General features: G+C 39.2%; 1 protein-coding gene across 1 annotated transcript in view; it reads left to right on the forward strand.

The window, feature by feature from the left end:
* The window catches only part of ATM (ATM serine/threonine kinase), a 1586045-nt gene that overhangs the window by 223013 nt on the left and 1339831 nt on the right, over positions 1 to 23201 (forward strand). Inside the window, exons 9-11 of the mRNA XM_085621514.1 lie at positions 4962 to 5134; positions 19843 to 20214; positions 21405 to 21599. Coding sequence (XP_085477640.1) covers positions 4962 to 5134; positions 19843 to 20214; positions 21405 to 21599 — 740 coding nt within the window. The remainder of the gene's footprint in view (positions 1 to 4961; positions 5135 to 19842; positions 20215 to 21404; positions 21600 to 23201) is intronic.

Below are 23201 nucleotides of genomic sequence, written 5' to 3' on the forward strand. Positions count from 1 at the left end.
TACTCCATGGTGTTCCTGGAATAGGCACCTCCATGACACCGCTGGTAGAGAGGAAACCCATAATATGCTTGGTGGGACAGCGACGGCGATCCGACTGCCCCATTCATAATGGGGTGATCGGAGCGGCGATGGCTGGATCGCCACTGCCGCTGCACCACAAGTCTGGTGGTCCTCGAATCACCAGACTCGATATCACGCCCTTAAATCTTTTAACTTGTTTTGATTAAACAGATTATAGCAACTACAGTTGGCACACCAGATGTAGAGTTACACTTTCAAATGTAGCTCACTTAATGTCACAGTGTTGGACTCTTCCAACAAGAGGTAAAGTTCTGAAGTTACATAAAGCGACATGACTCAGACCTCATTTTTCTTCTGGACACCCATTTATTGTGCAAGGACCTCTTTAGAATGAAAAATGGAGACTGCTCTGTGACATATTGGGCAGTGAGACCCTCTGTCAGGCCCTCTGTCAGCAGGAGGTGGACACATGTAGTATGGAAGGGAGAAGATAACCATAACAAGAGACCCTGAGAGACTCTTCCTTAAGGTACATACACAGAGACCACTCTTCCACCACATACATAAATATCTAGCTCCCAAATACCAGCCAAGGTATTATTGAAGGAGTGCAGATTGAAGTAATTCTGAGATGGTACTTTCACTTAGCATGAGACCCAAATTTGGATAGAGTTAGTTCTAGGGGCCATTTGATGTGAGTCTCTTACAAAAGCCTGATCAGGCTTCTGACAGAGTGAGGGTTGGAAGTCACCTGCTGAATATTACACTAAGAAGCCAGAGTCTCTTGCTTTACTTCAATAGAACCTATTTTTGGATAGATTGTTTTTCTTCACAGTTATTGCTGTGCAGATTAATACCTGCAGACACTTTGCTGCCATGTGATGGGTATGTCTTATGTTTCTCCCAGGAACCATTTGTCGAATTTCCCCAGATTTGCTTAGATCTTTTCAGAGATCCTGCCTCTAAACAGGAGTTATCCAAAAAAGATACTAGAGGTTTTTTAGTTGATTAGAACGGAAGCCACATTGTTAGAAACCAGATGCAATACCGTTCAAGTTACGGTGAGGGGAGAGACTATATCACTGACTACCACCAAAAGGAGAGAAGATACATTGCTAGAAAAAAAGTAAGTTCAAGAACTGTGAAGACTTGAAAATCTCGCCCTTATATCCATAGACTGCCGGTAATCCCAAGTGGTCAATTAAATATTAGGCGAATGAATAAAGTAGAACAGACACAATTGAAATTAGGCAACGCCTTATATGAAAATGGTAATAGGGTGGGAACCCTGCAACCATGACAACTAGGGGTCCAGAAGACTAAAATTTTAATTGGAAAGAATAAAAGGATTATATGGTGGTGTTACAATAAATGAGAAACATAAAAAAAGAGTTTCAAAATTTCTCCGAAGTTTATATCCCCGAGGTGATACAACAATACAAAAAAATAAAAATACTACTCAGTCTGCCCAGTAGAGACAGAAACTAGATCAGCCTATTGAAGCCTTTGAAGTAAGAAATGCAGTCATGAAGATGAGTTTGAGTAAATCCCTGGAGCCGCAGGGCTTTACAGTTTTATTTTATAAAACCCATTGCTCTTTCTTACCTGGGGGCGCTCTTGACTGTGCTTTATAATTCTTTTGATCAACAGTCCAGAATCGGCCCTGTATGCAGGGAGCTGACACTTCTCTTCTACATTACGTGTGGAAAGACCCAGAATCATGGTCAGCATGTAGAACAATTGCACTTATTAAAGCTGACCTACAAATGTTTACCAGAATTTGGTAAACAGGTAGGTACCATTTATGCTTGGTCTAATGAATGCAGACAAAGTAGGGTTTGTGAACAACAGAAAAAGCAACAGTGTTTGAAGAATTGCCACATGGTTGAGAAGGTCACCTAAAAAAGGATCCCAGCAATCCTGCTCAGTCTAGATGACGAGAAGGCCTTTGACAGGGTTAGTTGGAAATATCTTTAGCTACTTTTCACCCAAATGGGCTATAAGTAGAGGATGGTGGGTGGGATTTAACTAACTATAAGAACCCAGAGGCAATGATTAGAGTAAATACTTCAGACAGGCTGGAGGCAATTCTGCCCACTGGCTCTTCTTCTTTTTGACCTGGCAGTTAAACCCATAGCAATTGCATCGAGGCAGGTGGAAAGGGTATGGGTGGTAATATTTGGGCTGCAGTACTAAGTCTGTGTATTTGCAGGTGACGTTAATTTTCTCTGGTCATAAAGATTCCTTGCTTGCAGTAGCTTTCATTCTGAGTGGCTTTGAAGACATTTCTGGCTTTAAAGTTAAATCACCGAAAGTCGGAACTATTGAGCCTAATGTGTAGAGGGAGGAATTAGACCAAGTGGCTGTAGCGGGTCCCTTAAGGTGGACTTCTAAATTACTTAGGTGCTTAGGCCCGAACGGTACCGAAAATATAGACACTTGATATAGGGCTATTTGGCCCGAACTGAAGACAAATTAAATCTGACCTCAATAAATGGAAATCTCTTTATCTGTTCTGCATAGGCAGAATATCCTTGCTCAATTATTGTATTTGTTCCAGATCCTTTCAGTGCGCGCCCTGAAAGAGAACTTAGATAGATTTGACACATATTGTTTCTGCAGGTAAGAGAGCTAGGGTAAGTGGCAAGCTAATCATGTCTTCACAGAATAGAGTAGGGCTAGAATGTCCAGAAATTCTTCCTACAGAGCAACTCAACTAAGAGTGACTGTGGATTGAACCACTGTAGAAAAAGAAACTAAATGATAATTTATGGATAGGGTGGTGGTGGGTGCATCTCGTTTGGACCTCCCATAGATAGGGAAGCACCAAAGACTCTGAGTGCTTACCTGTCCATTCCAATTTAAATAGGGTTAGAGATAAGGGACAAAGTTTCAAGGGAGGGAAGGATAGCAATGTTTCCATCCTCTAATCTCCAATTCTCGCCAACCTGCAATTTTCCCCAGGTTTGCAAGGAGACCTGTTCAAATGTTGGATGGAGGGGGAATGTCTAGTAATTTCTGATCTATTTCAGTGAGGGAAAATAAAGTCCTTTAATCGATACAGAAAAGATCACAATACTTTCAAATATGCAACTGGTTGCGACACTTTGGCAAGCAGCTATTAGAGCGTTAACCTCAATGAAAACATTTGTAAGAACCCATCAGGGGATCATCTTTTGTATTTATAAACTCCTACAAAATATCCCGAACGGGGACCAGTGGGAAATTTCAAGGGGGGGTGGTTCACAATCTCAGTAGAGAGATCTCTGATAAAAAGTGTGGAAAGGTACAGACAACCATTTGTAAGGTGTACTGAAGTGTACCTCACAGAGAGACAGCTTACAAAGATTTGCACCAATGGTAGTTAAATCTGGTGTGACTTCACCAACTCTACGCAGAGCTTTACCGGAGACCTGTTGGGGATGCAGTGCAAGAAAAGGATTCATGATCCATATTTGGTGGGACTGTCCAGACATTTCTCCTTACCGGATGGAGGTTCGGAGTAACATTAAAGGTGTTTTGGGGTGTGAGATCCAAGCTGAGCCAAGCTTGAGTCTTTTGAGAATGTTAAATGCCTAGTTGAAACAAAATACCGTTTCTGTGGCTTATGTGGGGCTGCTAGAATGAGGATAGCGGCAAATTGAAAAATGAAAGCTCCACCTAGCTTGGCACAGTGGTTAAGGAAACATTGGCAACTGTTCACATTTGAAAAGTTAACTCTTGACCTCAACAACACTGAGAAGAAATTCACAAATATTCTGTTGCATTATTTCTGCAGCATCAGCCTTTTGAGCATCCTAGACTAAAAGCCCTGCAACTGTTCATATGATACTTATCAAAGCATTTATTTGAAATTTTAAGGGAGAGTCACCTGTATTTGAGAAGTGTATGAAAGTGATGTTAAATACTTTGATAGTGAAATATATTATATGAAGGGATCATAGTGTGGGGGTTAGTAATAATTGTCCTTAAAGCATTCATTATGCTTTGTTATTATCCTTTTTGATTGAACACCTCAATAAAAAGATTTGAGTAAAAAAGAACACTACTTTTTGGCACAGTAACAGTCCCCTCTCGGAATCCAGCTTCCACTCCAATTTCTGATTGACTATATTTTTTGCATTTTTTCCTGTACTGCACTTTGATACCTTTTTAGGTAGGTTTGTGTAGTATAAATACCACATACATAAATACAGTAAAAAAGATCCCTAGAAGCTGCTGGGGATTTATATCCTCCCTCCAAACTTTAGGTTGGTGAACAATGCACTTGTGTGGTATACAGGGCTGTACTACTGTGCAAGGATCCATAGGATTAGTTTCACAACTCATTTATCCCCATCCTCACCTTACCATTTATTTGGTCAGCTAAGATATGGCAAACCTTACAGGTGGAGTGTCTCGCTCGTAGTTGGATAGTACGATCATCGTCAGCTACATTGTTTGGGTAACAAGGAGCCTCATATATCTCTATCCCTTGAGGGATTAAAAAGAATTTGAATCTCTGTTTAGAAACACAATTCAAGGTCTAGGTTAATCTGCATTAGTATGGCTTGCATGATTGTGAATTCTAATGATCATCTTCTATTATTAGTTGAAGGTATGGTGCAAAAAGATGAATTCCATGTTGTTTTGCTCAGTTTTATAAGGATGTTGTCAGTGGATGAAATTCCTGTTTAGGAGGGTCCTGTTAAATGCCCTTAAGCTGATTATCATTGTGGAATGTAGGCCGTTAAAGATGATGCAACTATGAAATGTTTGTACTGCCTATTGGGCCTGTCGGGCAACAAATGTTCTTAGGACTGTCCTAGTTAAGTACAACTGCTCTCTGTTTGTAGAGTTATTTTGCAGTGTTAATTTCTGTTAGATTTCAAGGCAGCGTTCACATTTAAAAAAAAAAGTGTAAAATGTATTTTCTATTTTGTTTTGGACTGGCTTTTTAGCTGTTTACAGAAGACATCCGATTCCTTGATATAACACAACCGTCATATGTTGCTGCACAAAGGGAACTGCCAAACGGAGAAGCACCGAACAAGCGAAGAAGAATTGAGCTGGGTTGGGTAGTGATTCGAGACAATCTTCAAAAATCACACAAAGATTTTGATATCATACCCTGGTAAGTTCACCTTTGTATATCTATATTGGCTTACCAATGGATCATATGTCTATAACTCTCAAATGTGATATGGAACTCCTGTTTGTACAACCAGATAGTTACATTGAATAGTTATTTCCATGAGTAACTATCACTTTCTAGTGTTCTAGTGTTGTAATGTATACCATGTAAATACCTATTTTGGGTGCCAGACTTCCATGTATGTCCTGAGATTTCCCCAACCTCTAGGTGATTGACATTGCTTAAATGCCTTCAGTGTTAATAAACTGTTGGGGACTGTTAACAGGACGTACTGTATTTTTTCTGCGGTGCTAATTTCGCCCTCTGAATATTTAGCAGCACATTACACATTGTAAAGTAGCACAATTGCTTCTCCACTGTTTCCGGTTGACAGTGATGCATTGTGGTAGGAAAAAGCAGTGTCCAGATTTTGTCTCAAACCAAGACCGGCTGGGTAATTTCTATAATCCATTCTATAAACTTAAATTCATAGTACTGCATATCAATTTCAGGGTCATTAAAAAAATGTACTTCACTAACCAGTGAAGAACACGGTGCGTTTTTTGGTTTGATGCAGTAGGACCCTAGTTATACATTTCACATCTTAAAGCTCATAGTAAGGTCTACTTTATGCATTATATTTATTTAAGACCATAGTTTAAAAATATGTCTTCTTTCAAGGCAATGTGGAATAAATACCAGAGCAATGTGGATTTTGGTTTAATACAGGAAATGTATACGACGTTAATGAGGTCTGAGAATTATGAGCTCTATCCTAAAATGTTATTTATTTTCCATGAGCACTGGGTATCTTCCCTGCTCTGCAAGTTCCCAGAAACGATTGTTTGAAATGGAACCTATATTTTTTAACATTCCTTATCTAAGAATGTCATTTTTTGTCTTTCATCTTCTCCAAATAGACTTAAAAAGAGAAAAAATTTAAAATTCACTTTTACTGGCATTTAAAATCATTTTACATGCCTACCGCAAAGAAATGCTTATGGACCAGAACATAAGTTACATTCTTGCTTTCATGTTAATATAGGTCCTAATGGTTTTGATTCTTATCAGTGTGGCTATGTGGTTGGGCATGTCTGCCCTTGCCGTTTAGGGCGTTTCCTACCCATTACAATACAGGAAAACATTGAACCTTGCTCATTCTCTGCCTTCACAGTAGGCCTGTGGTTGTTTATTTACCACTTACTATTATGGTATACGGTACAGTAGGAGAAAGAGAAGTTCTTTATTGTGATATCTTTATTAATACTCATACCTTATGTGCTCAGTAAACATTTTTCAGTTGAAAGAGACATTCCCTCCAATTATAATAAAAAGATGTTTATCGGAAGGTAAAAAGTTCTTGTTTTGTATATTATAAAAAAACAAATTAATATAAAGTCATACAAAAAGTAAACATGAAGCTGCATATATGACTGAACCTGTTTGACTTCCCACTTTTTAAAAGAAGAAAATGGATGAAAATGATTTACTGATTCCTACAGCCTCACTAAGTGGAATAAAATAGGGTTTGATTTAAATATATCAAGGTGTTCCAGAGTCCCGCCCATCTGTGTAGCATTTGGTTCATCTGTTTATTTTTCTTCAAGTAGGATCCCTAAACAAAGTGCTCTACCCTATGGTTATATTATGAAACTTTTTGCCACGCCACGTCAGGTCCTATGATGTTATTTGTGTTTTCTTTTTTGAATGTCTTTTTTATTTTTAAACAAAGCTTGTGAGTGGTGTACTGAGTTTGTTGTTATATGGTTTGCAGCTTGAGCCTCTGACAGAGTGAGAGAGTCAGTGAAGAATGATACGTTTTGCTGAGTTAGTAACTTCAGTTGATTTTTCGTACGTAGGATAGGGATTTTTATTTGTGGAGCTAGAGCAACTAAAGGAAAATCTTTTTAGCCACTGCTGGTATAGTAGTTCAAAACCCCTTCAAAAGTTATTGTTTTCCAACCCACCATTTTTGACAAACCATTGGGGTAATGTAAGGGATTTACCCCTTCCCCAACAACTTTGTTGTATTTTTTATTGACATTTTTAGTTGTGGAAAACGTTAAATAACAAAAAAAAGTTAAACCCTTCACCATTATTAGGCATATTGTACATGTACTTCTCACCGTGTAATTACATTAATAAAACACAAAATATACTTTAACTTAATTCTCTCGCTAAGGTTTCCAGTATTACTTTCTGCCGTATATGAATCGGTTTATTAATCCGTCATTAGTGTGAGCCCGACCCACCACCTCAATATTGACCATTTTTCATGTATTTTCTGGGGTTTCTTGTGACAGCCACTGGCCTCATAGACTGGAAGTTCTGGGTGCTATTTGTGTCGAGATCCGATTTCAGTTTTTCTATGAGGTGTCTCTCTTCACGATTTCTCCAGGCCAAACCTTAGAAAGGCCTGTCCGGCTCTTGTGTAAAGCTCATATTCTAGGATGCTAATTTAGGGATAAAATCTACTGGACGACCAAGGATGTCCTGTAATATATTAAACCGGGGTTTGCAATAAAGGTGAATGGTTGTACAGCACTATATCCTATTGAGAAAATGCCTTTCATCGGTTTAGCTTCTAAGATAGGTTGGGCCAGAATTACGCTGCCTTTGCCATAGTTGTTGCTCATAAATCATGTGTAGGTATTTCAATTGTGTTATGTGGTATCTAGTGGGTATCACAAGCCGCTATCAGGACAAAAGTTCATACCTTGTTTCCCTGACTCCGGTTCACGAAGAACAATGGTCAACTGCCTGATAACTATAATATTGCAGCAATTGGGAAATGACATCCATCTTGAACTCATCATCACGGGTGACTAACATGAACCTGTTATCGTGTTACGTTAGAGATGCTGAAGTTCAACAACAGAACTATCTTTGGTTGATCCCCAGCCTCCCACTTACATTGGCTATTAAGGGAGGTAAGAAAGACAAGCATTGGCAATGCCAATCGGTCTCGCCATATTGATGAGGTTTGCGTTTTTTTTAGAAATAATCTGTGATAGTATTTTTATATGATATAATTGTGTGTAATAAAAGCTATGTGATCACTTAGTTTCTTTGTAGAAATTTTTATTATCATCTAAACATTTGAAAGCATCAAAACAGTAAGTAATACAGTAAATCCAACTAATAATTGGTACCTTATACAAAAAGATTTAGCATTTTGTTAATTTAAACTTGTATACAATATGTAAAAATAATTTTTTATGATGAAGTGCTAGCATCAATGTTTGTAATCTTGTAATATATTGTCAAGCATATTTTAGCTGAGCTATAGGGCCTCAAGAGTGAAATTGCTTCCAAACAGAACTTGACTTGTGCATATAGTGTGCGCCATAATACTATGTATAACAGAGAAGTGCCCTACACTGGGTATAGCGTTCTCTGCTATTGTTCTGACAAGGCGTCTGTAAACCATATTAACATTTGGCAAAAATACATTGAATTGCTTTAAGTCTAATATTTAAAGGGCAGTTCAGTTGCTAAGTTTGGCGCTCGTATTGTCTTTCCTCAAAAGGATACAATAATGGCACTGCAAGGTATCAGAGGAAGAGAGCAGCTTGGGCAGGGTTACGAAAGGACTAAATGAAGGATTCTTTGGAGTTTCGTGGTGGGAAGCGGAAACGTATTGTGTCATGCCAGGAAAAAAATTGAAGCCCGCATAGGTACATTTTTATTACAGTCTAAAATATATGTAGCTTACTTACATTTTTATGCTACTGAGTTTAATTTGCGCCTTGTGATATCCCCAGTTTCCCACTTACTCAAATACATTTTGAGCGTTTACTAAAATCGCTCAGGGACACATGACTAACAACTGTCTTCGGGCTCTGTGTGAAGTAATTAGCTGCGGCTCCATGAACACGGACATGAAGCCACCTGTGAAACCCGCGTTTCCCAGACAGCAAAACCGGTTCCTTAGTTGCATTGCCGAGGTCTGAATCACATCTATATTAAATCTCCAATAGTTATATCCAAAGGGTGTCACACATTTAAAAGCATATTTTCCTTAAAACAACGCCCGATCAGAAGCAACAGACAAGCTAAATACGTCGCTCACAGGTTAAAAAGCATATGGAGCCCTCCTCTGCTTACGGGTTGAAAGGCGTGTGGGGCCCCTGTTTTTTGAAGGTTAAATGCTACATTTTTAAAACAACATCTCATCCTAAGTGGCAGGCGCTCTGCATGCTCTGTACAACGAGTGTTTGCTTACGTGCTTAAAAGTGTGTGGGACACTCCATTAACATCACAGCCTTCAATCAAAAAAAAAAAAACAACACACAGCGCAGCCTCGTCAATTCTTATAAATTAGCATCAGCTCCAATAATTATATACATCTCATCCAAAGTGGATCATCTCATCCTCTTTCTATGACTAAATTGCTTATTCTTAAAAAAAAATCCCGATCCCAAGCAGCAGCCGCTCTGTAAATTGCCCCCGATCACAAGCAGCAGCTGCTCTGAATACGTTACACAACGAGTGTCTGCTTACAGGTTTAAAGGCGTGTAAGGCACTCGTCTTTCTGTTTTTTGAAGGCTAAATGCTGCACTTTTAAAACAACATCTCATCCTAAGTGGCAGGCGCTCTGCATGCTCTGTACAACGAGTGCTTGCTTACGTGCTTAAAAGCGTGTGGGACACTCCATTAAAATCACGGGCTTCAACGGAAAAAAAAAAAAACAACACACAGCGCAGCCTCATCAATTCTTATAAATTAGCATCAGCTCCAATAGTTATATACATCTCATCCAAAGTGGATCATCTTATCCTCTTTCTATGACTAAATTGCTTATTCTTAAAAAAAATCCAGATCCCAAGCAGCAGCCGCTCTGTAAATTGCCCCTGATCACAAGCAGCAGCTGCTCTGAATACGCTACACAACGAGTGTCTGCTTACAGGTTTAAAGGCGTGTAAGGCACTCGTCTTTCTGTGTTTGTACAAAAAAGACTATAAAATATCCAGGCACTCCATTAACATCAAGGGCTTCAACGAAGAAAAAAGAAACAACAACGAAAACAAGGGCACCATATGTGTGTGCCTAGGGAGCATTCCATCAGCATCACGTGCAGATAAAGTCCGTGCCTGGGAGGCACTCCATTGACATCACGTGCTTTAACGATGTGTTTCTGCCTAGGGAGCATTCCGTCAGCATCACGTGCAGGAAATAAAAAAAAGTCCAACAACCAAAGCAACGCCCCTAATACAAGTAAAGGGGCCAATAGCTATAGGCGTGGCTAACAGCCCAAAAGGAGGGACTTCAAACACTTGTAACCAATACCAAGTAGAAACAGTTTGAGAGGCACATTGAAGAACGAATGGGAACAACTATTTAAAAAGAGGCGGTCAGACCCTCACTAAAGTATATACTGGATGTCTCAACGAGACAGCGCAAGTGCTGCCTAGGCGAGACCTAAAAAAACTGGTAAGAGTTTTTTAAAGGACTTAAAAACTATAGATTTAAGGGTGCTAAACGGGCGATTTCGGCAAGATTCGCCACCTGCTTGGACGTATCGAGCAAGGGGAAATAAGTCCAGAATAGATTACACAATAGCATCATTGGACTTCTTTCACAAAATTTCGTCTTACCGGATAAGCCGAACAGACAAGTGATCATAATCAACAAATAATAGAGATAAACTTAAAGGGTATAAGGCATGAAAAATATACGACACTTCCGGGACAAACAGCAACAGTAAATTATAAGAAACTCTATTGGATTGAAAATATGAAAGATTCATTTATAGCCAGTGCACAAGCAATGGCTGAGACACATTTTGAAAGAGATTTCTTTAATGCTATTGAAATATGGTCCCTCTTTACGAAGACATTAATTTCCAGTCAGTCCCAAAGAGATGGTAATAAAGGGCAGCTGAAAAGAAAATCACGACCATTGGTTAAAATATCGTCTGAGTGTCATCTATTAAAAACAGAGCTTAATAGAACCCTAAGACTGGTAAAGAAGTACCCAGGCAATCGAATCCATGGTGAAAAACTTAAAAGATTAAATACAGAAGTAAGGAAATTGACCTGGAAGGACAAAACACAAGCGAAACAAGAGCTATGGGCAAAAGCTCTATATGCATGTAAAAGGAGCAATTCAAGAGAATTCTGGGTACTAGTCAATAACTTAAACAGAGCTAGTAGGAAATCCACCTATTCGACAGTCGCTGAAGCAGATTGGGTTACGTTTTTACACTTGCATCTGAATCGCGATCTAGGCGCGGTTTTGAACCCCATCATTGAGCGTACATATGGAACAGAGAAAAATAAGAATACCGAAATAACTATAAGGGAAAGTCAAGTCTGTAAACTTATTAAGAAACAGAGATCCAATGGTGCCCCCGGTCCAAATGGGATTCCGGCTGTTTTCTACAAGGAGAAAGCATCATATTGGTCAAACTATTTAACACCAGTATTCAACCAAGCACTGCAAACATGGACCATCCCAGAGTCCTGGAAGGGCTCTATATTTTCACCCATTTATAAAATTGGCGACTGGTCACTTCCGGCCAACTATAGATTAATCGCGCTGCAAGACATTGAAGCAAAGCTTTTTGCATCAATTCTCCTCAAAGAGTTAATTGACTGGGCAACAGATAAGCGCTTAATCCCGCCGAATCAATCGGGTTTTGTACAAGGTCAATGGACGGCAATGAATATTTTAATAATGGGAACATTAATGGAAAAATATAAAATAAAAAAGCAGCCATTATATTTATGCTTCGTGGATTTTAAATCCGCCTTTGACTGTGTGGATAGGCACATTTTATGGAGGAAATTGGCTCATTACGGTATAAGTCCATGTCTTCTAAGAGCAATTCAACTATTATATACGGAGACCTGGACTAGGGTTGTCTAGGCAATGGCTCAAAACTTTCTAGGAAAATTAAGACATCCCAAGGCTTAAAGCAGGGTTGTGTTTTAGCACCGTATTTATTTAATTAATTTTTATCCGACCTTACAGTAGCATTGGACAATGAGGTAGCACACTCTCCGAAACTGGCGGATAAACAAATATCGAATTTATTATATGCTGACGATGTCGTCTTGCTCAGTCAAACAAGGATAGGGCTGCAGCGATTAATTAACAAAATATTAATGTATTCAATAGAGAATAAAATGATAATCAACGAAACAAAAACCAAAGTAATGGAAGTCAGCACTAGGATATTTATCCGCAATAAACACAAATGGTATCTACAAAAACGGCAGCTAGAAAAAGTGCAATGCTATAAATATCTTGGTATACTGTTTGACAAGAATGGATCCTTTTTACACCATAAAACAGATATGAAAAAAAGATTAAACTGTTTACAGGGGGCCTTTCGCTTACTCTACTGTTCTTTGGGAGGCCCAACTTACCTCCCACTATTAAAAGTAATAAAAGCGAAATTGCTTCCCAGCCTTACCTATGGAAGTGAAGTTCTTTGTGGTTCAGACTCTACATTATTAAATAATGCTGTTACAAAAATGTTTAAATATTTGTTTTGACTGCCAGCCAATGCATCGCCTGCTCAGATCAGGCTGGAATTTGGCTTCTGTAATCAACGTATCGCAAGGATGGGTCAATACGTAAAGACATGGAAACAAATCAAAACTAATATTAATAATCCAATGTGCTGTCTGCTATGGCAAGAGATACAATGGAATCAAAAGTTGTCTTTTTTTAAATACCTTGATATGGCTCTGAAAGAACTTTCAATTCACGAGATTTGGGAAATGCCTTTAACCCCACAAGCTTTTAAGAAAAAAAATTAACAAATCAGTAAAAAATGTATCTCTTCTGAAAGATAAAGAAATGTTTATTAAGCGGTCGCATGCATGGAGGATTGTCAATGAATATACGATGCTTAAAGTTCAGCCTTACTTGGAAATACCTTGGACAGTACAAACCAAAAATATATTTATGAAAGCAAGATTTGGTAACCTGCCAGGCTTAAAGCATGCGATGCCTTGGCTGAGACCAGCTACATCGACTCCCTGCCGACTATGCAATTTATGGGAAGAAAATATCACACATTTGGTTTGCATATGTGCAGCAATGACAGCTGAAAGAAAGAAATATCTGAAAAACTTCATCAAAAAAGTGACAACATACCTAGCATTACCAGTTTTTGGAGCCAATATAAAAAAAGAACATAAGGCTATTTTAAGCATATGGATCGATATACTTACAATTCCAATATGAGTAGCATTCTTTTTCTCCGTTCTATAATAAATAGAGCCAGAGTCATCAAATGTGTCTTTTCTATATTCAAATCAACGATCGTCTCAGATTGAATTTTTTAATATACACGTTTGTAGTGTAAACAGGACTTTAATCATTGAAGATACTTTCATTGTAAAATATCTTGCGGGTTCCTTCTATGAACGCTGTCAATCGTGTATGACACACAATGTTTCTACTGCGGTTGATGGAGTTTGAGTACTAGTCTATATACACCACAATATGGCCGCGAGATACGAGCACCTTGATGAAGTAACTGAACGTAGTCCTATTTCGAATGTCGACGATCTTTCTCCGTTCTATAATCAATAGAGCCAGAGTCACTTAAATGTGTCTTTTTTGTATTGAAACCAACGATTGTCTCAGATCGCGTTTTTCAATATACACGTTTGTAGTGTAAATAGGACTTAAATTATTGCACACCACAATATGGCCGCGAGATATGAGCACGTTGATGAAGTAATGTAACAGAGTCCTATTTCGATGTCCATGATTTTTGGGAGCGCCTTAAAAGCCTGCAATGGCGCGATGCGATAACGCGAACATTTGCAACTTCTGATGCGGTCGGGATTTCTGACAGTGGGTAAGAGAAAAACTGCCCATCTATATACTCAATTCAATTAGACTTAGGTGTTGCATATGAGGGCCAGGATAATGTCGGGTGCTTTCTGTTTAGGTACATTATGCAAGCATTTAGTGGAAAACAAATTGAATTTGAAGACGCAATGGTTTCCACTCTATTATATGATTCTCACAGATATATGTATGATTCAAGAGTGTCTCTCTCGATATGATTACATGTCCTATAATTGGGAAATTACTTCATATGTGAAAGTCACGTTAGTTCATCAAATGTTTTGGACTGTTTATGATATTAGCCCTTAGGGGTTGTTTCGCATTCTTGAATATCTAACTACAATTAGTCATGAAAATTTGAGGTGGCTATATAACAGATTTTAGAATAGTGCTCTACCCATTTATTTTAACAGTATGGACGTAATATGGTCCCATGATTGACGTACACGTACCAAGTATGACGAGGACTGAATCTATTTACATGCACATTCAAAGTTGGACATCAGATGGGATTAAATATCCAGAACTGACAAGGTACTGGTTGTTTTTGGTTTCTCTAGATTTGCGCTTGCTGCTTGTCTTTTCCCCTATTGAGGGTCGTATTGGCAATTTTCATTTAAAATTTGGATCTTCTTGCAGAATTATTACGATATAACTAGAATGGAAATTGATACTTGATGAGAGACAATAGATGTAGGAATATCCCACTTTGGAGGTGAGACCTATATCTCTCACCATCATAATCTACACCTAATATACACTTGACATGACACACAGTTGACAACTAAGGGGCACATGCATCAACAATGCCATTTGCGATTCCTTATTAGCGAAAAATAAGGAATCGCTAATAAGGAATAGCAAAAGGCTATGCATGTAGGAATCGCTATTCAAATAGCGATTCCTTAACTTTCCTTAATTGCTACTAGCAAATTGCGAGTAGCAATTAAGGAATGCCATCCCAATCATTCCTATGGGCCTCCAGGCCCATAGGAATGAATTGGAGATTGCATGAGCAAATAGCGAGTACCAGTAGGTTCTCGCAAATTGCTCATGCAATTTCAAGGGTGCAAGGGAGTCAAAATGACACCCTATTGCACCCCTGAAATTGATATGTGCACATATGTTGCACACACACATGCTCTAAGGGCATGTGTGTGCGCAACATGAAACTTTGAAAAATGCACAAAAGTGCATTTTTCAAACTTTTAGCAAATTACCATGCAGTTCATCTTCATGGTAATTTGCTCCCCCTATTAGCGAATTCGCTAATTTTTTAACTTTCATGCATTGCATTTAAGGAATCCCAAATTGAGATTCCTTAAATTAAGGAATCTCAATTTGGGATTCCTTAAATGCTATCGCTATTTAAGGAATCGCTATTTAAGGATTCCTTAAATAGCGATTTTTGCTTTTGGGTTGATGCATTGGGATTGGGTATTTTTAACTCAATACCGGGAGCTATTAGCGAATCGGTATTTTACCGACTGGATTTTGGCTTGATGCATGAGGCTGATAGCATATTTTTAATCACATTTCACTGGTGATTTCTATGTATTGGTATAACTTTTGAGGACTACGAAATCGGTCTATATCACTCTTTCTGGTGAAGGTCTAATCTTATTCTAATGCAAAAATGAGATTCTTTTTTTTCCTCTTTTGTATATATTATATTCGTGTTGTGTTCTGTGTTAGTGATCACGGACACTGGTGTTTTTGTTTAAATAATATTGTGTGTGTGTGTGTGTATATATATATATATAGATATATATATATATATATTACCTACTGGCGGTCGCCAGTAGGTAGTTATAGTTAGGACCCTGTTTCCATAGGAAAACCGCAACATTCTATTTTGAATAACTTTGGCGCCGGTCGACGAATCCTCGCGAAATTTTCAAAACTAATGGGGCGCTACGCTCCGCTCCTACCCTGAAAGTCTCGGGGGGGATTCGTCAAGCGGGGGCTGAGATAAAAGGGGGGTCCCAAAACGCGTTTTTCCCATGCATTTTTCCATAGGACCTTTAGACACAGCTACAGCCCGAACGGCTGAACAGAGTTCCTTGAAATTTGGCAGAGAGGTAGTCTACAGGTCAAGGAAGTGCCTTTTGTAGGTTTGGTGTAAATCTGTTCAGTAGATTCTGAGAAAATAGCCTTTAAATCAATATATATATCTGAGCCAGCTTACGGTGCGCTTACCGTACGCGTACGGTGACGTGCGCGAGCGCGATTCTGATTGGCTGTTAGATCTTAGTAAACATTCGAATCGGTCGAAACCAGGAAGCGGCGGCCGCCATTTTCTCTCTCGCCCTCTGACTGGGAAAGGATAAACAAAGGCCAAAAACATGTAAAGGGACTGGTTAGACAGCTCCTAACCACCTAGCCTTGGTGTACTTGTCCCCAAAGTACCCCCAAGGCCAAAAAATCATTTTTATTTTTTTGGGAAAAATCGCCGATTACGCTTACCGTACGCGTACGGTAAAAATAAATAAAAAAAAAAAAATTATCCACACTCTCCCCACCCCGTGTGCAAATCATTTGTGCATGGCCAATGTTAAACAACGAAATTTAAAAGCTTACCTTTAACAACTAAGCGCCGAATATGTCCTCCATGTGCGCACGGTGCGCGCAGCGTGCGTACATGGCCCATCCACAGCACTAACTGTGTAAAGTGGGCGCGCGGTGCGCGAAGCGCACCGTGCGCGCACGGAACGAACTGCGTTAAGTGGGCGCGCACGCCACGAATGGCGTAAAGTAACTTAGCATTTAAAAAACCGTACAAATTCACTGAAAAAACCATAGGTTTCACACACGTTATAGTTAGGAATTAGCATTTAAAAAACCTTGCAAATTCAGTGAAAAAACCATAGGTTTCACACATGTTATAGTTAGCTGGACATTTTACTGATAAAAAACCAATGAAATTCCCCCGTTATAGTTAGTGCAGGCAACTATAACTCACGCGACCGCAATCCTCTGCTGATGACATATGTGTCTTTATGAAAAAAAAATATTTGTAATATATGTATAGCTAAAATTTAATGGAAGAAGACATGGGCAAATAAGTGTCTAAATACAGTATTAGCATCAGCAGAGGATTGCGGTCGCGTGAGTTATAGTTGCCTGCACTAACTATAACGGGGGAATTTCATTGGTTTTTTATCAGTAAAATGTACAGCTAACTATAACATGTGTGAAACCTATGGTTTTTTCACTGAATTTGCAAGGTTTTTTAAATGCTAATTCCTAACTATAACGTGTGTGAAACATATGGTTTTTTCAGTGAATATATATATATATATATATATATATATATATATATATATATATATATATAAATTCTTAACAAAGCATGGATTATTTGTTGGTATGTAATAATAGTAAAGAACAAGTTGTTGAATGTTCTGTATGATCTTTACAGCCTTGAGGAAGCCCATTGGGCGAAACGCGCGTCGGCTGTCTGTGAATTGGAAATGGCTGTTTTTATGAATTTGGAATAAAAGCCAATCATTAACAACTCGACGTGAATCAATATTTAAACTTCCTTTTTGAGATATTCAGTGATATGGAATGGACTTGATGATACTAAATCAATGACTTCTTTCGGTGTGCTACAGTGTTTTTGGTGTTTCATCAAAAAAGGTGTTCGCACATGTAGACATGCAATGGTAGTTTGTTTTAGTCCAACGGACAATATAATGAATGCTAATTTTACCATATTTTTGATACTTGCAAAAAAGAAATTGAGTCTAGTAAATCTGGAAATTATGGATAGCTAGGGAGGAATTCTGTATTATATAAGTACATTTGCTTATTAGTAATGACATGATTATTGTTATTATCTATATCAAGTCTTTCCTATATGTCTTAAAAAATTATGGATTGAATTAATAAGGTTGTGGTATTATCTGGAAAAAAATTCCAATTAAGAATTTTTGGAAATGTTTTATTGGGTGTGTATTAAAAATTGTTCTAATTGTAAGATTTTAATTAATCATACAATACAATTTTACTTACATACCTGGTTTGCAAGGGGCCCCACAGGCTCCTCCTACCCTACTCCAGTAATTCTGAAGTCACACACTGTTCCCCTGATACTTAAAGAATGCCTCGCTGCTCAAAGAGGCCTGTAGCATTAAAGGGAAGACCTTGACTTTGAAGGAGACACATAACCTCAACTTTTGATTTTGAAGGAGGCTCTGTAAACCTGAGCAGAAAGCCCACGACCTTGAAAGACCATACATTTGAAACTCTTGACTTCAATGGGCCATAACATCAAAAGGAATTTTGCCATTGACCATAGACTTGAAGTTCTTGCACCAGAGATTTTTGAGGCCTGGAAACTAAACAACCTCCATGTTAGGCGAGATATGAGGATACTTAAGTGCCATAATGTCAAAATACACTTTAAAACGTATCTAGCCTGTACTCCATTTGGCATATACTCGAAGTATGGTTGAGTAGATTATCTGAATAAAAGTCTACTTGCCCCTAGGACTACATTCAATATATCTGAATGTAAGGAACAAGCATCTGAAATCCTCCTTTTCATCTCCTTTAGTGGAGGCTTAGAACTCACAGGTCTGGTTTGAATTCTGTCCCAAACTTATGCAATATCAGGTCCTCCACTTTCAGAAGATTGGAAGGGGTTTCCATGCTGAGCTTTAGTTAGTCTAGCTAACCATTGAGGGCTTACTGAGTCCGATTCAATTAAGATGATCCATACAGCATACTTCCTACTTCAAAGGAACCAGAGGGAAGGCATAGTGGAATTGGAATTTCAGTTGTACGATGAATGCATCCACCTGCAACGAGCTTTATGGAAAGTCAATTGAACAGATAATGGGATGCTTCCTCTCCTGATGCACAGTACAAAGACCAACTTCTGGAGTTTAAGTCTCGCTTAAACTCAGAGTAGCCTGCTGACACAGCCCCCTCTCAAATTCTGAGTTTCCACTAGTTGAGCTGCCAAGAGATCAGTTAGTCTGTCTATGGCCCAGTGCACACCTGCATCACTTTTTTTGTAGATCTAAATCATGAGAACAATATTAGTCATCAGAACCTGAACCATCTTTACTGCCAAAATATTTGTGTTAAAACCTCACTCCTCGGGGCTTTGACAACTTTTGATTGATTTGCCTCCAGATGAACCACATACAAGCAGAGATGCATATCACCCAGAATTAACCTATTGATCGTGTTCTACCACTCAAGTGCCAACATGAGGGAAAGCCATGTTATACATCAGTACTATTCAATAATAAAAAAACAGACCAAGCACATTGTGGTGAGGCAAAATCAACATAGCTTCTTGTTCTGCTGCCTTTAGAAATGAGGTACACATAAAGGGTATAAATCGGTAACTGGAAGGTCCAAGCAGACAATGTACTTCGACTTCCCTCACCGCGCTCACATGTTGATGTTCTATTCTACACAATCTTGTTTTTCTATTAAACCTATTTAGATGTTACAATATATTTATTTGAACTTGATGGCCTTTTTGAAATGTGCTTTACATGGATTGCATGATGAAAAAGAATCTGCCATCTATAATTTGATAGCTCTGCATTCCTAGATAACCTGTAGATGTTATTGAAGACAAATAAATAGGTCTCATTAGTCCTAGTTGGAGTTCTCTTCTTTCTTAAAATAGTGGGGTAAACCAGCCTCGTTTGTTGTTGACCTAATCTTTATATGCTGATAGTGAAAGGTAAGGATGCAAACAGTTTTTTTCCCATTTTTCTTTTCTTTTTTCCCTTCACAGTAAAGCTTTTGACATACATTATTTTCCTTACTGCTTCCTATCATCATGGGCATAGACTTGAAAGCTTCTTGAATTGATGATTAAGTTGTAACAAAACCGGATATTTGATTACTGACATTTTAAATTCTAGGTTACAAATTACCTCTTGCCTTATCTCGAAGTATCCACTTAGCCTGCCCAACAGTGAGCTGGCTGCAATGCTGGCTGTCCTGCACCAGCTGCTCTCTCAACAGCGACGGGGCGAGCGTGCTCAGTATGTGATTCAGTGCCTTACAGAGGTTGCCTCGTGCCAAAGTCAGAAACGGGACATCAGCGCTTCGCAGAAAGTAGACCTGCAGAAAGTGTGGATGAAAGTGTGGGCAAATGTCCTGCGTAGTATAAGCTCCCAGCAACTTGAAAATGAAAGTTTTGGATTGCTAGGCGCTATCGTTCAGGGAGGCCTGATTCCTCTCGACCAGGAACTCTGGAGAATATTTTCTGGGACTGCTTGCAAGCCTTCAAGGTAAGATGTGTGCCAGGAAAATGTTTTAAAGGTTCTGCATCTAGATCAGGGAAAGCAACTTAGATGTGGGCATTCCAATAGAGAACCATGCCAATGCTTTTCATCATGGACTATGTGCATTATTTATAGTTTGGCCGCCAGGGACTTTATCTGCCATATAATAAGCACAATTGAATATAAGGCACCGCAAACGGGACCTGTACTGTGTTTGTGATGGAGTACCCTGTTCACCAGCCTCTAAAGGAAGCCCTTTGGTGTTTCTGTAAACCTGGGATAGCAGTGTTTAGTAGGCCTGAATTAAACCAGATATCTAAACCATAGATTCTGCGGTTGCCTTACATCTATGTTTGGTGCTTAGAATGTTGAGTGTTTTGCATTTCTAAAAACGTCTGCTAAATTCTTTAAAGTGTGAGTCCATTTGTTTGACTCATGCTTTAACTTATGAAATCTAGTCATGGCCTGGTTTTGCTTGCCCTAGCCCTGTCTTAACACTGACTCTATAATTTCTGAGCCTATGGGTTTCTCTGTTCTAGTTTCAGGAAACGGGAGTGCAGGGCCAGATTTGTGATCAAGGTCCATAATATAGAACCGGTAAGAGGTCAAGTTCTAGACATTGAATTAAAATATTTAATATTAAAGACCTCATAGGAATCTGCAAAAAATGGGACATCTGCCCAAAAATCAGAGACTGCTATTCATGCACGGGATGTTTAAAGAAGAAACTGCACCAGATGTTCTCACACGGTCATTTGCTTTATATATGGGCATCTTTAAGGCTATAGTTTACAGCATGGATGTGGATGTTTTGGCTATCATCCGTGAAAGTCTGAAATTTGTTAGTCAGATTTAAGGTGACTACCATATGAAAGGTCACACAAACTGACTCCTCAAAGCCTGCCACTTTCCTGAAGGATGAGGGGGAAAGGGATGGATTACATATGCTTGGACACTAGACCATTTTGGTTGTATTGCAAGATTCATTTTTCCAAATCCCTCCTACATGGATGTTAATGGAGATTATTTTTCTTTTTCAGCCACTCCATGTTTTGTTAGCAGTAGTAAAAGGAACAAATACTTAATGTTTGCTTCCCTCTTGATGTAGATTGTGTTAGAAGTGTGTGGAAGACATCCATGTGGTATGGATTGTGCCTCGTTAATTGTTTTACAGTGTTTGCTTCATTTTGTTACAGCGCTGCAGTTCGTTGTTTGGCATTAGCATTGACCAACTGTGTGCTGCCAAATACTATTGAAAAGAGAATGGATCATGGTGCTTACGATGGACCGTCGGGACTATCTGTTAAAGAAGCCATAATGAAGTGGCTGCTGTTCTGTCATCTAGATGAAGAAATGGAGGATCACTCTGAGGAGTCGCCTGTTATAAGCAGGTATACTACCACAATTAAAATATAATTCACTGTAAAGGTGAAATATTGACTAGGGTTGGTATTGGTCTCGTTGCCATCTGTCAGTAAATTCATTTTATTTTTGTAACAGTTTTTTTTATGACCAGATGTTATTCATTTTAAATTTGTAAGAATTTTTTTTTTTGGCACAGAACAGTGAACACATGAGGATACAATTGCTCCAAAGCGAGACATCCCAATTGCCGCCCTCTTAGCCACCAATCCATGCAGTTAGGCAAGTGTTCCCTAATTTCTCTCCGGAAAGTGTTCCGACCATTATTCACCACTAAGGGGTCTCTAAGGAGGGGTAGCACTACCTATAGAGTCATTATCTTCATTCAGTCCATAGTAAGATCTCCATTTCCCCCAGACCTTGTTGAATTTCTTGGGCATCTTCTTACTTCGTATACTACCCTTTCTGCCTCCATACCGCTGGTTAAACCCTCCTGCCTGCCACATGGCCTTTGTTGCTGTTTGTGTCTCCCGTACCTCTTCTTTGATGCATCTTAGGCAATAGGGATTTGTCTCCCTCCCAATTTTGAATAGATTGGTCCCTAGGATGCATCCCAGTCTATGTCCCCCAGGGTTTCCAGGGCGGTCCCCCATCTACCTCCGAGGTTCTGGAGGTCATCCAGTGTATGAATAACAATGCAGTAGAGCTGGCCCCCGGTTTTTATTGATTTCGCTCATAAGCACCTAGTTTTCCAGTGGGATTTGCTTTGGGTTATCCTTTTCTTGTGACCTAAGGGCATGTGTCAGTTGAAAGTATTTAAATCTTGGCTAGGTGCAAGCTTATATTCCTGTTGTACTGCCTCATATCCCTCGCCCTTCCAGTAATTCTCCCAATGATTCTATTCCGATTTAGCCAGAGAGTTGCCGACTTCATTTAGTATTGTCCCCTTCCGTATTGGTGTAGCTCAATGTGATTTTTCCATGCCAACCTAGGGATTTGGTGGCATTGTCCCACGCTGTCAGGGTTGCTTGGTTCTGAGTAGGTTGGCGCTTGCTATCTTTTCTCTCATATAAATAATTAATGCAAGTAGCCGATATCATCTTCGTACTCTTCAGTGTTGTTTTTGGCTTGCTGTTCGGGAAAGCCATTAACGACGTGGAGTTGCGTGGCAATGTAATATGCGCTTATGTCTGGGAGCGCAAGATCCCCATTGTAGGCCGATTGATACAGTGTTTGCAAAGTTATTCTTGGGATGCCCCCATCCTGAGCAATGTTCACATTGTTTAGCTAGCTGATCGAAACAAATGACCGGTACTGAAAAAAGGGTGCTTTGTTGGTCATACAACAGTTTACGAAGTATCATCATTCATTTTAAAATTAGAGCCCCTCCCCATAAGCAATAGTTAAGTGTCTTTTTTGGAAATCCCCTTGTACCCAGTCAAGGTTTAGCTCGAGAAACCGTTCTTTTTTGCATCGCTGTCTTGATTCCCAGGTACCTAAAGTTTGTTGTTGATACGCGAAAGGCCCCTGCGAACCTGTCTTAACCTTCCTAGTCCCCCATCTGGTAGAGGGTGTATTTCTCCCATTAGTAGGCTGAATATGTTTTTACAGCTATGGAAGACCGACAGAAA

This window comes from Triturus cristatus, chromosome 8, assembly GCF_964204655.1.
Source record: "Triturus cristatus chromosome 8, aTriCri1.1, whole genome shotgun sequence".
In the NCBI taxonomy this organism is placed as follows: Eukaryota; Metazoa; Chordata; class Amphibia; order Caudata; family Salamandridae; genus Triturus; species Triturus cristatus.